We start from the raw sequence: 15,316 nt of genomic DNA, 5'->3' as shown, positions 1-15,316 counted from the left end.
CAAACCTCTCTTCTACACACATCATGTCAGACATCATGTCAGTCTGGACATCTGGGCATGCGCACATGCGCACTTGATTTGAGACCGTTATTTCAACCAAGCGTCTCGAGCTTCGCGTCAGGTGAACCGCGGAAATACAAATTTAGTCTCAGTTTCAGTGATTTAATTCTCACAAACGAGTCTGTTAAAGTCCGCGCTGTGTATCTGCTTAAAGATAAAGTTCCTGCCACATGTGTTATTGAGTCAGAATTTATTAAAGGACAAGAATCTGACGACGGTAATCTCATCAACGGCTAAACTGTTACCTGGAAAGTGAGAAATGGATAAAAAGACGTTGGTGAAGCGGCGCGCTGCTAACATGCTAAACTCCTGAAGTTCGATGGTAAGTCATTAACTTAAACTGTTTATTATAATACACAATAATATATTTACTGTGCCTAAAATGTTATTAAAAATAAGTGGCCATTTTAGAAAGCCGAAAATAACACAGGTCTCAGGATTCTATGTCTTCAAATGAGTTACTTGGGACGTTAGCTAAACCATAACATTAGCATAAACAGTCTGTTATCTGGTGGTAGTTGATTGTGCTCTTTTTAAATGCCTAGTAATACTTGCAACGCGTTAAGACTGGTACAATTACTTAGTTTATAGTGTTGTTACAGTGCTAAACTGCACTATAATAAACCTATCACTTTTTATAATTCTAAGTGTACAGATAATATAAATGCTTTTAATATTTCCTACAAGACAATTCACCTTTTATGTCTTATTTATACACGTCTTAATTAAATGTGAACGTTAACCTGCAAGTTGCTCCTAAAATAGTGGAGGTCCAGCATTTTCTTTGGAATGATGGGTGATATGTGTGCTTTAAATTATTGCTGTGAAACTGGGGCAGTTGATCAAAGTTTATATGATTTATTCAGGAAATGTCTATGAACACACATTTCAGGTTTTTCCTACTCTTTCCCTACTCCCTATAAAACTTGGGCACCACCTAAGCCCAAGCCCAGTGACCACACCACGTAAGCCCACCAACAACCCAGGGAAAACCCTGCATTTGTGCCACTGTGTTTAAGCTATTGTAGCATTCTGTTAACTACAGATTTTAAATATGAAATTAAAAACAGTATTTTTATTCCAGGAAAATGACCACATGTCAAGGAGGGCTGCTGAGCTTGAGAGAGTCTCAGTGTCCGACAGAGAAGACCTGGGTATTGTAGATAACAGTATCTGCCTACATTTACATCAGCACATAAGGACATGTTTTCCATATTCTAGTTCATGATAGTAGCAGCACGTTTGATATTCAGTCCATTGCTTTACTATCACATCCACAGAATGTTACTGTTTTTGTAGCCTCAGATAACTACATATTCTAAATCATTTCATTCTAGGACTATGCTGTAAAGGAGAAAATTACAAGGAGGCCTGGATCTGGGAAACTTGAAGTAAGTGGTAGTTGATACAGTTTTGGTGCTGACAATGTCTATTCATCCATTCATTCATCCACCTTTGTGCCCGCCTGCCCATCTATATATGCTTAAAGCCCTGACTGTTTTTAACTTCTGTTGGGTGTGTTACCACGGGGTAAATGCTAAACTGTGTACTGATTGCATAGCTGCTGATATGAATTGTTTGATTCTTTTTCTAGTAACTAGTGAATCAGACGGGGCATGCTGATCCATCTTAAGGCAGTCTGAGCTACTAAAATAATGAAATTAAAAAGAGAGAAGATCTGTCTGTGTCAGTGCTTTACTGCAGATGAAGGTAAGTCATGTTTTTCAGCAATAAATATTTTTTGCACCATAACAATTAATGGTAATTAATGATACGCTTACCAAGTATATGCCTTATGATACATCAGATGTAAGACATTGCTGATGAAATATATTAGGGCCCCTGTAGCTTAGAGGTGATGGCGGCAAATGTTTGATTATTTTTATTTATTTATTTATTTTATTTTTTTTTGCATTTTTAAAGGTGGCCGAACAGATTTTCCCCCTGAAGGAGAAAGTGTACTTCACCCGCAAATTCAACAATGTGGACAAGCTAGGAAAACAAGAGGTGTAATTCATGTCACAATTCACACCCCCACACACACTCAGACACAGGACACATCCAAGCACCCAATACTGTCATAATTAAATGCATAAGGAATGCTTATGAATTAGATTTTTCATTATGTATGTATAGAGTTTATATATAGATTTATACCACAATACATTATTCAGTTATATAATTGTATATATTACTGTATAATAAAATTATATTATTGTATAATTACCATCGTAAAATACATTATTAAGTGTAATATAATTATGTTATTATATAACAAATACAATCTATTACCATAATTTTTTATATTACTATTATTTTAATGCATTTAACATTACATTATAGAATGCCAAGTTGGTACATGTGTTATCAGTTTACCATTTAGAAGGAATCCTTACCAGTTGTTTTTGTGCCTGTGTTTGAAATTATACCGTTGCTGAATAAATGGAGTTGTGAGATCTATACATTGTATTGTATTGTATTGTATAATTAATGTCAAAGTACAGTAATTACAAAGTAAACTGTGAAGTCCAGAGTAAATCTGTTTACCAAGTTTACAGTGGAACTGTTAAACATCATAGTAAAATAATTAATCAGGTTTACAGTTTTACTTTGAAATTGTTTATAGTAGAACTGTGAAATAATTCAGTGTTTTACTGTGAAAGTTCATAGTAGAACCATGAAGTGGCCAAATTACCATCAGAATTTCAAAGTAGAACTGTAAAATATTTCACAGTAAATTTTTTCCTGGGTGTGTGTTTACATAAAAAACACCTGACATTTAATGAACCTAAACAATGTTCAGGTTTTAATTATTTATTTATTTATAAGGCTGAACGACGGACGTCTATAAGAAGCAGCTTGTTTACAGCGTCTCTCTCTTACAGCCACACCACCCTGAGAACACGTGATCTCGGAAGCTAAGCAGGGTCGGGCCTGGTTAGTACTTGGATGGGAGACCGCCTGGGAATACCAGGTGCTGGAAGCTTTTATCCACACACACCCACCTTCACTCCAAACCTCCTGTTACACACTGACCCAGCTGCTTTTTCTTCATCACAGCTACACAATGACACAAAGATCAGCTCAAACTTTCATTCTTACTACAGTAAAACACATTCAACTGACTTTTAAAGTGAAGTTCCAAATGTTGTACAGACATCGTCTCCATCTAGTGCTGCTAGAAATAAATTACAGCTTGTTGCTTGGGTACAGATTTTATAATATATAAAAATTAAAGAGTGTTTATGGCTCTTTTGTCCAAAGTGTTTTTGTAACGTGTTGTAGACCTGCAATGGCGACTGTTTTTGGTATACAGGAAAGAAAAGGCCGAATGCAGGTGAAAAAGTGCTATATGGCAACCCAGCACTGTATAAATATTGGACAGAACACATGATGGGTTATTTTACCTTGTTGGGTTGTGCAGTTTAACCATTGTGCTGAGCTGTGAGGTTCTTTTTACCATGGGTCAACTATGTAACTTTACTTTTTTTTAAATGAAAGGTTTACATTGCTGTGTTCAGGATTTCCTCTTTAGTGATATTTAATGTTAATAGCTGTTCTGATCTAAATGCTGCTGCCCTTGACCTTTAAAACTGAGTAATTTCTGAGATCATTAAAATAAGTGAAATGTTTATTTTGTAATTTGGTTTTATATTATTTGTACAAACATTTGTTTTATGCAACTTTAAACCTGTAATAATAGATGAAAAATTTAAATGTGTCTTTATTTGCTTTAATTAAGCTAAAGTTTTTAACAGGGACAAAAATGACAGTTTATGTAGCAGGGCTGGACACGTAAGTAAAATGTTATACTGTTTATTAGCATGAAGTAAACATTAGCAAGTCATGTGACACCGTCATGTGTAAGAGCTATGCGCGTGTCTCTGTGGCGCAATCGGTTAGCGCGTTCGGCTGTTAACCGAAAGGTTGGTGGTTCGAGTCCACCCAGGGACGAGTGTCTTTTATTGCACAACCTGCCTGTTGATCAAACGGATATGAGACACAACAACAATGTGTAGTCCAACAGAATAGTGGAAATAAGTAACTGAAAACATCCAGTAAACAACAGTCCTACAAGCACAAATATCCACCTGATAAGTCACTGGAGACCGGCTGTTTTGGTTTCTGTAGATGTTAAATGAAGATACTCGCCCAACGTGGGGCTCGAACCCACGACCCTGAGATTAAGAGTCTCATGCTCTACCGACTGAGCTAGCCGGGCTTAAGCAGTAGGTCAGAACAGACAGCTCATCGGTCAGACCATCAGAGAGATGTTGGTTTAATTCACTAACATCATGACCAGTTTAAGAACTAATTCACAGTTTACAAACAAACACAATTCAGAATAAGCAACAGAAACAGACACAGATTTACTGTCACTTTTAAACTACACAATTACTGAACCCGCTCCACTATGCTTTACACCTCTGTGTATATTATCTGGAAACAGATGCTCTTCATATAGAAATATACTTTACATTTGCTTGTAAATTAAAATATCAATTCAGGTTGTTTTTAGTTCAATTGAAAAAATATTAACAGTAGCTCAACTTCCTAAAACCCAGAATCTACATGTATAAATCCTACATTCAATCCACAAAGTTCACAAACCATATGATTTTATGAGTGAAAACTTGATGTTTGGAGCCCCTCTGGTGTGCAGGCTGGTACTGTGTATCAGCACTACTTACTGTGTGCAGGACCTGAGTCGTATCTGCTCCACTCACTGGTTGGTGACATTAAGCTCAGTCAAGAACTTTAAGAAATATATAGTTTAGATAGTTCACACATATAAGAACCAACAAAACCTCTTAGATGTGTATTAAGAAAGTCTGTTTCAGCTGTTGATTTGGGTCAGTGTAGAATTATGTACAAGGATCTAAAGAGAGAATAGATGTACTGGCCGGTTAGCTCAGTTGGTTAGAGCGTGGTGCTAATAACGCCAAGGTCGCGGGTTCGATCCCCGTACGGGCCACACCCACTTTTGGACTTACACTAACAAACAAGTGATCCTTCTCTAACTAGCAGGTCCTATTAACCTGGACTTCAAACATTGTCTCTGACAGTGTGAGATTTTTTTTACTGCCCCTCTCATTCAGGTCAGAAACATGCCATTATCTCAATTTACTAAACTTAATGACTCTTCTGTAAATGGTTTAATGTGCACACTGCTGATACTGGCTTGTTTTTCTTTTCTACAATGTAAGTTCAGACCTTCAGGTTCATGTTATTTGAGATCTCTACATAGATTTCTTCCTCATGTACAGAAAGACGCAGTTCAGTTTGAGAAGCTCGCAGTGTGAGAGCGAGTGAGTCTGCGCGTTCAAATGAATCAAACGAGTCGATTCCTTAATGAATTCTTTAAGTCAAACGACAGGAATAGACTCGAAAGAGTCGATTCACTAATTTGATTGTACTCAGCAATGAGCAGTTGGAAGCTGAGGGAGTCGATTCTTTTTGATGAAGTCAACATTTGATATGTTATACACAATACTTAAAAGAGTCGGATCACTATCGTTAGCTGTCATTTAAAAATACAAAGACATTGCTGTCAATCAACTAGAATTACCGTGTCGGATTTATTTGTAAATAAATCCTAATACAGGACATGCTCTTATTCACACACTTGTTTGTTCTTCTCGTTTTGTCACGCAAGAAAAAGTTTTGGTGCACATACAAATAAACTATATCGCACAGGACAATAGTCTGTGTTATTATTTAAGGTTACTCATCTCAGCTGCACTACCATTTACTTTAAAGAATAGTTTCATTCATGGTGATCTCTCGTTAATTTAAACTTTACAAACTGCAGCCATGTGATTTTAAAATTAACAAACAGTATGTAGAACAAGTTTAACCTATAGATCAGTCCATTACACTAGCAACACATTGGGGGAACAGATTTACCTGGAGAATATGGTTCCCCACATGTATATCACTGTGTGTGTAATGATAAAACACTACAGTGATGCTGGTGATGTATTTAACTGTTGTCATTATGTAGAACAAGTTTAACCTATAGATCAGTCCATTACACTAGCAACACAGGGGGGAACACATTTACCTGGAGACCTGGGGAATATGGTTCCCCACATGTATATCACTGTGTGTGTAATTATAAAACACTACAGTGATGCTGGTGATGTATTTAACTGTTGTCATTATGTAGAACAAGTTTAACCTATGAAACAGTCCATTAAACTAACAACACAGGGGGGGAACACATTTACCTGGAGGCCTGGGGAATATGGTTCCCCACATGTATATCACTGTGTGTGTAATTATAAAACACTACAGTGATGCTGGTGATGTATTTAACTGTTGTCATTATGTAGAACAAGTTTAACCTATGAAACAGTCCATTAAACTAACAACACAGGGGGGGAACACATTTACGAGACCTGGGGAATATGGTTCCCCACATGTATATCACTGTGTGTGTAATTATAAAACACTACAGTGATGCTGGTGATGTATTTAACTGTTGTCATTATGTAGAACAAGTTTAACCTATAGATCAGTCCATTACACTAGCAACACAGGGGGGAACACATTTACCTGGAGGCCTGGGGAATATGGTTCCCCACATGTATATCACTGTGTGTGTATTCATTAAATGGTGGAGAAGGTACACAAACCATGTAGTTAAAGTAGAGATATCCAAGGTAAAATATTACTCCAGTAATAGTAAAAATACTCTTTACCTCCACTTGAGTAAAAGTACTTAAGTATTTACCTTCAAATGTACTTAAGTATAAAAGTAAAAGTAGCATGATTTATTATGGCTCTAATGTTTTATGATCATTTCTGTAACAAGACTCTTGATTAATCAACTTTTAGGTGAAAAGACTTGTGTCATTTATTAATCTGACACTAATGTTTATTAAAATTATCATAAGAACAAAACACTGATTGGTGTGATCGCTTCACGCTTCCTTTATTTTGACAATGTTACGTTTTCATTCACACATAAACCAAAAGGAACCACAGATTGTTCAGAATGTAGTGGAGAAAAAAGTAAGACATTTCACTACCAAATGTGGTGAAGTTAAAGTAAAAACTCACCCAACTAGTTACATTTACTTAGTTACTGTCCACCACTGCTAATGTATGCCTTAATGCAGGAGCAATATATTAATTATTTTAGTAATTAAGGTACAAGTGTCATCAGTTATTCATGAGATTCATACAGGTCATCAGGATGACCATCACAAATATTACCTCATGTCATGTTTGTGGTGCTTAAACTGAAAAGTGGTGCTTAAATATTCCTTCTTTAATTTTATGTTCTGTTGTGGATTAAATAACTAAAGATTTGTTATGAAATCACTGAAAATACTTGCTAAGTAGTTGAAAATGTACAACGGTTCCCTATGAGTGTCGCCACTCTGTTCTCTCTACTGCTCTGGATACACTTAAAACATCGTCCTGTTATTATTGTTAGGATTTAAGTTTTGATTAAGCTGACAGTGTAATGGTCAACTATTATCATTAAACAGCATTAAGTGGCTCCATTTATATGCATTCTGAGCAAGCGTTGTTCAATTGTTTTATTTAGACACAATGCTGCGCAGCTTGTACTGATGGCTTTTAGTCTTTACGTATCATTTGCAGATATTAAATTATCTGTTTTTTTGTGCCTCATGTGTGACATTCTCATTGGACTATATGTCCATGTTTAGTGATGATGCTGATGATGATGATGATGTCATAATGTCATAATTACAGAAGAAGAAGAGCAAGAATAAAAAATCACAGGATTGATAGCCTAAAACAAGAACTAATACAACAGAAAAAAAAGCCCTACTACTACTACTGCTAGTGCTTATGATTATTATTCCACATATGGTGTGGTGCTTGGAAAAGTAAAAAAAAATAAATACATAACCATACAATAATAATAATAATAATTTAACCCTTGTATTGTGTTAGAAAGCTGCCCACATCTTTAGTGTTAGCGGGTCAAATTTGACCCGATTTAAAACAGCCTCAAAAAATACTCAAAAACAATAGTTATCATCCAATGTTGTTTCTCACCTGATAGATAACTTAGTTTGTATTTAAATCCATGTAAACACTGTTTTTAATTTTATTTTTTTGGCTCCATAAACTTTTCATCTCACAATATACCTCATTTTCAATAAAAAAAGCTGTTTAAATACATTGTAGTGAATTTCCTATAGTGAAGAAACAATGTAAGGATATTATCTGAGTCTAACAGACTAATATCAGAGCACACTGAGCAAATATTGTTTGTATTTTTTTTTTTTTATCTAAACATTATTATCTACTGTATAGTGACATCAGTGCTGCTATGGGTCAATTTTGACCCGTATAGATTTTTTCCCTTTTTCATAAAACCAACTTTATTTTACTCAGAACAGCAGGTGTAAATTGAAAATTAAACTATAAATTGAACATAAAAACAATATTTTGTGTGTGTGCATGTGTGTGTGTGCATGTGTGTGTTGTTTACATGCATATATCACAGTATGTGATTGTTTTAGTGTGCTCCTTGCAGATGTGTTTCTTACATGTGTGGCAAGTGGTGCTAGTTTTTCTGTCCTTTTCTGTCAAGAAATGTTGAGATCTTTTTTGTATGTTTATATTCGGCCTATTTCTGCCCTGCAGGCGATGGTCTGTGTTTTCCTTTGGACTTATAAAATCATTCTACAGAAATCAACATGCAGGGTTTCTGTTGGATGTTTGTCCCATTTAATAGAACTGGGAAAATTGAGTGGACCCCATACTTCACTCCCGTACAGTGCAACAGGCTGTATCACACTAACAAATAATTTACTCCATTGAGGTGGGGATGTCAATGTTATAAATCTCCTTCTGATTGTGTACAGGCCTCTGCCAGCTTTTTCCTTTAGTGCATTCACTGCCATGCTGAAACTCCCTGATGCAGTAATGAGTACAGCTGTGGTCTAGTGGTTAGGGTACTGGACTAGTAATCAGAAGGTTGCTGGTTCAAGCCCCACCACTGCCAGGTTGCTGCTGTTGGGCCCTTGAGCAAGGTCCTTAACCCTCAATTGCTCAGATTGTATACTGTAACTGTACGTCGCTTTGGATAAAGGCGTCTGCTAAATGCTGAAAATGTAAATGTAATGATGAGACCAAGGTAAGTGTACTGCATTGTGTGCTCCAGGGCAGTGCTGACCATGGTAAACTGGTGCCATGTATTCCTGGGTTATCTTAATTTGGGTTAGATACATGTTTAGGTTTTCCTAATTAGGGTTAAAAACCTGTTGGGGTTATCATAGTTTAGGTTAGAAATAACTTGGGGTTATCCTAATTAGGGTTAGAAGGAAGTTGGGCTTAAATTGGACTCAACAGATATCATCTGTGCTGCCTAGGAACACAAGGCGCACCTGGAGGTGATGAACCACACCTGGGTCCTCATGCCTTCAGATCAGGTAGCGAGCACAATGAGTGCCAGCCTGAGTGTGAGTACCAGCCGGAGAACCTGCAAACGGTGACAAAACCCCGTCAGAAATGGGAGTCGGTGCTGCGGGACTCAGAGGACAAAGGTTAAAGTTACACACACACAGTGGCGGCTCAAACACATGAATTACCAAATTAGAAAAAGCATCATTGTGAATACGGTTGTTTTATTACCATTATTACAATAACCAGTCTTATGGTAAACATTCAATATTCTGCTTATGCCTTATGCGTTACCAGTGGCGCAAAAAGGGGGTATGCAGCGTATGCAAAGCATAGGGGCGCTGCACCAGAGGGGGCGCCAAATCGATGCCGGAAAATTATTTCTTGTCAGCATTTTCTGTAAGAGCTGTTTGTTCGTGTATGATAATACATAAAAAAAAACAGAAGCACAGCACTAATCAGGCGCCCATCCACTCCTTCCCCTCTACCCTCCAGTCACTTCCTGCCAAACACAGGCGCTTGAGAACGCGCCCCGTAGAGAACTCGCCCAGGCGTGTGTTTTTTTTTTTCCCGTCGTGGCGCACCTGCAGTGTGTAAGAGATGGAGGGGCAGAAAAAAAAGCTCTCCGGGGCTCAAAACAGAAAACGGAAGAGGGAGAGGGAAAAGGAGTTTGTGGGGATGAAGAAAAGCTTCTCAAAGTGGTTAAAAGACAGCAGATCGGTCAGTTTATTATGTCAGTTTCAATGCTCTAGAGAAGTTAAATTTCCTCATAAAGGAGAATCTTGATTTGGTGTTTCCAAATTTGACAGTAGCCCTTAGAGTATTCCTGACCATGCCTCTGACCGTTGCATCTGCCGAGAGATCATTTAGCAAGCTGAAGCTCATCAAAACATACCTTCGTTCGAGTATGAGCAATGATCGCTTGACCCAGTTAGCAGTGATCTCAATTGAAAACAATGTGGCGCGGTCTATTTCATTTGATAGTATTCTTGACAAATGGGCAAGTGCAAAAGCACGACATGTAACAATTTAGTTACAACTCTTTTTAAAAATCTTACATAGAGTCCAGGCTGTTGTTCAGATTTGCCGTTACATATTTTTACTTAGACTGTTTTTTGTTTGTGATGTTTCAGAAGATCACCTGCTGTAATATGTAACGAAAGAACACAATAAAAGTGTACAATATATGTCTTGTATTTTATTAAGGGGGGGGGGGGGGGGGGGGGGGGCGCCGATAATATGTTTGCATACACCTCAGAAAGTATGTAGTTGCACCCCTGTGCGTTACTCTACTACTCATAACGACTATATTACTCTTATTAACTCAATGCTTTATAGAACCCCATAAACATACACCACTATAAACATTATTAATCATGTGTTATAAGACACCACCTGCCAATCTTTAATCTGCTGTACTTATGTAACCGTGTTAACCATCTCTACACACACAAAAAAACACTTTAAACAGTTTTTCCTAATATTTATAACTGATAAATATAACTAAATTATAACTCGGAACACGCACACACAATGGAATAATTAATAAATAAAAAAAGTTATGAAAAGTGCCCATTTCAGTGGAAGTATGTAAGTGGCTCTTAAAAGAGCCTTTGGGGATAACTGGATGGAGTGGGATCGTTTAAGCACGCTCTCCGCGAATACGGCGGGCCAGCTGGATGTCCTTAGGCATGATGGTCACCCTCTTGGCATGGATGGCGCACAGGTTGGTGTCCTCGAACAGACCGACCAGGTAAGCCTCACTGGCCTCCTGCAGAGCCATGACGGCAGAACTCTGGAAGCGCAGATCGGTCTTAAAGTCCTGAGCGATCTCTCTAACCAGGCGCTGGAAGGGCAGCTTGCGGATGAGCAGCTCAGTGGACTTCTGATAACGGCGGATTTCACGCAGAGCCACGGTACCTGGCCTGTAACGGTGAGGTTTCTTCACACCGCCAGTAGCCGGGGCGCTCTTGCGGGCAGCCTTAGTGGCGAGCTGCTTCCTCGGCGCCTTACCACCGGTGGACTTACGAGCGGTCTGCTTGGTTCTTGCCATCGCGTCTGAAACTCTGCACTTCACCAACTGTAGAACAGAATATGTTAGCCCGCCCAACACGCTCTTGAGCCGATCCGCGCTCATTGGGCGTCTTGATGAAGCACTTTTCTCATTGGACGAACGTGCTTACATCAAATGTCGCTTACTGGTCGGCGTTCTGCTGCTGCCTCGTTTCAGAAAACACAGTATTTCCTCCATGCTGTTGGCGGGATTTATAATACTTTCCTTTTGTTTCTTTGTGCTTTTAAAACACAGCCTACAATCGCATTTAAAGTATATACCTTTCTAAAAAAATATTCTTGATTAGTTCGTTAATTTTGCTTATTATTGTTATTATTAGTATTATTGTAATTTTTGTTCCATGTGTTCTACACAAACACGTTTGTTGCACCACTTTTAATCGATATATACTGTATAAATATATATATGTAAAGATAAATAGAAAGGGAAAAAATAAATCGTACAAATTACCTCCTTCCAATGAACAATGCACACTGAACTTTGACCTGTGAAGAGAAAGAGAAACAAAGAACATATACACAAACACAGGGGTTGAGGAAAGATGAGCGGGACTGACAGTAGAAGACAGAAGCCCTGTGTAGGTCTAACTGCGAAACTCATCTCCTTCGCTAGAATGCCAAGACTGAAAACAGTTTCGATTGCCAACTAAACAAAATCTTCTACCTTGGCACTCAGGAGCCATGCATGCAATCTTTGTTTTATTTTCTTTTTTGAATTTTTTGTAGCAAAGCCAGCAATTTCTTGATACTTGCTCTATCTGAGGAATGTGGGTGACGTAAAACGATGAGGCTGCCTTCTTGGGGCTCTTGGTGGCTTTTTTAGAGGCAGCAGCGGGTTTCTTGGCCTTCTTGGGGGACTTCTTAGCTGCGGGCTTCTTGGCTGTTACCTTCTTGGGTTTCTTTGCGGCCTTTTTCACTTTAGGAGCGGCGGCTTTTTTGGCCGCGGGTTTCTTCGCCTCGGTCTGCTTCTTGTTGAGCTTGAAAGAGCCTGAGGCGCCGGTGCCCTTGGTCTGCACCAGGATGTTCTTGGTCACCAGGCTTTTGACGGCGAGTTTGACGCGGGAGTTGTTCTTCTCCACGTCGTATCCACCTGCAGACAGAGCTTTCTTCAGGGCGGCCAGGGACACGCCGCTCCTCTCCTTGGAAGCGGAAACAGCTTTGACGATCAGCTCACCGACGCTGGGACCCGCTTTCTTGGGTTTGGCCGCGGTCTTCTTTTTAGGAGCCTTGGCGGGGGCCGAGCTGGCCGGTGCTGGAGCTTCTTCTACCATCGTTGTTGGAGCTAAAACGGCGCTAAGAAAGAGCGAGTGAAGCGCTGTGCTCTGTTGTACAGAGACTCCTCCCTCTTACGAGAGGGGGCGGGGCTTTATAGCACACATGAGAACTGTGTAGACTCAACTCGGCCAGCGCAGCGTCTGTGTGCTTCCGTGACACATGCGCACTTGTGTTTTCTCATGGCAAATAATGATTAAAATACAAGTCCTGATATAAAATACGAGGTAATAAAGTGCACGTCGGCCGAACATAAGCTCTCTCGTTCATGTAAAAGCCCGCAAAGGGAACCTAACGATGCTCTGTTTCCTTGTGTTCTGCTAAAACAGCACACCGCTCCTGATGCGTAAAGCGACGCAGCGCACATTTCACATCTTATTACACGTAAAAATATGCCGAGGAAACCCGATCTTCTTGTAGACACAGACTGAAAAGAGCAAACCAGACCTTGGTGTTTTCCACATGCATTTATAAGCGGATGTGAGCTTCATTTTCTACTAGAAAAATAGGCTGTTTAGTGCGAAGTAAAACACAGCTACCAAGCAGGACTAGGTCGAGTCCAGGGTGCTTAACTGTCATAGCTGAAAGAACAAATGGAAAAAATAATAATAAACATAATAATTTAGAATAATGATGAAGATAATAAGAAGAATATTACAATACACTGACATTTATTTCTGTTAGTTCTACTCATTTGTGCTGTAAGTTCTACAGAACATCCCCGTGTCAGCTTTAAGTTCACATATACTGACTCACATTTTTAAAACAACACATGGATCTCTATCTCTCTCACACACACGCACACACACACACACACCTGTAAAAGCTAGCAACAAACACAAGCATTGTCCATGTATATATTACACATTTTTAAACACTATTTAACCCACAGGTTTTATTTACCTTCAATAAAAACTCCTACACCGCTGCAGGTGTTTTAGTTGTACATTTTTTCCCCTAACTTGTCTCTAATGCTACTTTTACAAGCACTGAAAGGTTTCTAAAGCATTTTGTTTGTTTTATTCCAATTTAACTTAAATTTTATCATACACTGCTCTATTCTCCCACTCTGTCTTATATCCTAGTATGGGTTATTTTTTGGGCTACATTGTCATGTTTCTTTGTCCCACCTAATTGTACAATACATTTTACATGTTTAAAACTGCAAAATTATTAAAATTACACTTTAGTTGCAGAAAAAAATCAGATGAAGCCACATTAAAGCTTTTGAAGTTTTTCCTGATTGTGCTGAAAATAGCTGAGTGGGGGAGGAGGGGGGTGGTTATAGGGTTGCACCTATACAAAATATAACGTGTCTTACACCGTCATGAGAACATTATCAATATGTTTTATTTAGGGTGTTTAACAAATATTATTGTCATTCTTTATAATAATAAGTCAGATCCATATTTTAGGCAAAACAAGGCACTCTGCCCACTGCGCTACTCATACAGCGGTGTATTAAACAGGTTGTTATGCTGATAAACCTGCTCACACACACCGTTACTAAGAATTAAAGCGAATACTTAATATAATAACCAAACGCTTTCTAATTTCCACGGTAGCAGCAGTATCCTTCTGTTTCATACAAAGCTCATCCTGTATCAGTTCAATACGGAACGTGGCGTTTAGTCTCCAAATAAAGAACGATTCTGTATTTTACGGGGTGGTTGGTAACCCTACACTCTAAAAAGAAATGTGTTAAAAACGACACACACTATGTGGAATTTCAACACGTGAGGAGTGTGCTCAGGGACGACACATACTGTATGTTGTGTATATATATACAGTGTATCACAAAAGTGAGTACACCCCTCACATTTCTGCAAATATTTCATTATATCTTTTCATGGGACAACACTATAGACATGAAACTTGGATATAACTTAGAGTAGTCAGTGTACAGCTTGTATAGCAGTGTAGATTTACTGTCTTCTGAAAATAACTCAACACACAGCCATTAATGTCTAAATAGCTGGCAACATAAGTGAGTACACCCCACAGTGAACATGTCCAAATTGTGCCCAAAGTGTCAATAGTAGGTGGTATAGGTGGTTTAGACATTAATGGCTGTATATTGAGTTATTTTGAGGGAAGAATAAATTTACACTGTTATATAAGCTGCACACAGACTACTTTTCATTGTGTCAAAGTGTCATTTTGTCAGTGTTGTCCCATGAAAAGATATACTTAAATATCTGCAGAAATGTGAGGGGTGTACTCACTTTTGTGATACACTGTATATATATATATATATATATATATATTAAAGCAATAAGCCACGAGAGGCCGTGCGTTACTGCAATTTTATCACGGGGATGACGTTTTCGGCACGACGCGTAGCGAAGTGTGTGTGTGTGTGTGTGTGTGTGTGAATGAATGAAGCCCCAGCTCGTTAGCTGCATTAAACTCATGGCTAATTGTAATGCAGTCACCATTTTGTGAATCCACATGTGCATGTTAATAAATGTATTTGCAAATTATTTGTACATTGACATGTAGTAAGTCATGTCAGTTTAAT

General features: G+C 38.5%; 1 protein-coding gene, 1 long non-coding RNA gene, 3 other non-coding genes and 1 pseudogene across 5 annotated transcripts; 4 read left to right on the top strand and 2 right to left on the bottom strand.

Annotated features, from left to right (window-relative positions):
• Window positions 1–89: 89 nt before the first annotated feature.
• LOC134329141 (uncharacterized) lies at window positions 90–2,282 on the top strand. The gene is made up of 5 exons (XR_010014796.1): window positions 90–382; window positions 1,145–1,214; window positions 1,398–1,451; window positions 1,655–1,770; window positions 1,984–2,282. It is a non-coding gene; the product is annotated as an uncharacterized LOC134329141 (long non-coding RNA).
• Window positions 2,283–2,937: 655 nt separating this feature from the next.
• On the top strand, window positions 2,938–3,046 carry LOC134329651 (5S ribosomal RNA; annotated as a pseudogene).
• Window positions 3,047–3,940: 894 nt separating this feature from the next.
• trnan-guu (transfer RNA asparagine (anticodon GUU)) lies at window positions 3,941–4,014 on the top strand. Its single transcript has one exon. It is a non-coding gene; the product is annotated as a tRNA-Asn (tRNA).
• A 195-nt stretch (window positions 4,015–4,209) lies between these two features.
• Window positions 4,210–4,282, bottom strand: trnak-cuu (transfer RNA lysine (anticodon CUU)). Its single transcript has one exon. It is a non-coding gene; the product is annotated as a tRNA-Lys (tRNA).
• A 679-nt stretch (window positions 4,283–4,961) lies between these two features.
• Window positions 4,962–5,035, top strand: trnai-aau (transfer RNA isoleucine (anticodon AAU)). Its single transcript has one exon. It is a non-coding gene; the product is annotated as a tRNA-Ile (tRNA).
• Window positions 5,036–11,092: 6,057 nt separating this feature from the next.
• LOC134328445 (histone H3) lies at window positions 11,093–11,503 on the bottom strand. Its single transcript, XM_063009541.1, has one exon. The coding sequence runs from the start codon at window positions 11,501–11,503 to the stop codon at window positions 11,093–11,095; it is 411 nt and encodes a 136-aa protein (XP_062865611.1).
• Between the last annotated feature and the right edge of the window lie 3,813 nt (window positions 11,504–15,316).

This window comes from Trichomycterus rosablanca, chromosome 15 (assembly GCF_030014385.1).
Source record: "Trichomycterus rosablanca isolate fTriRos1 chromosome 15, fTriRos1.hap1, whole genome shotgun sequence".
NCBI classification, from domain to species: domain Eukaryota; kingdom Metazoa; phylum Chordata; class Actinopteri; order Siluriformes; family Trichomycteridae; genus Trichomycterus; species Trichomycterus rosablanca.
This window is presented reverse-complemented; position numbering and strand designations above follow the sequence as displayed.

Coding starts and splice junctions, on each gene's coding strand:
- LOC134328445 (XM_063009541.1), bottom strand. CDS start 11,503: ATGGCAAGAACCAAGCAGACCGCTCGTAAGTCCACCGGTGGTAAGGCG.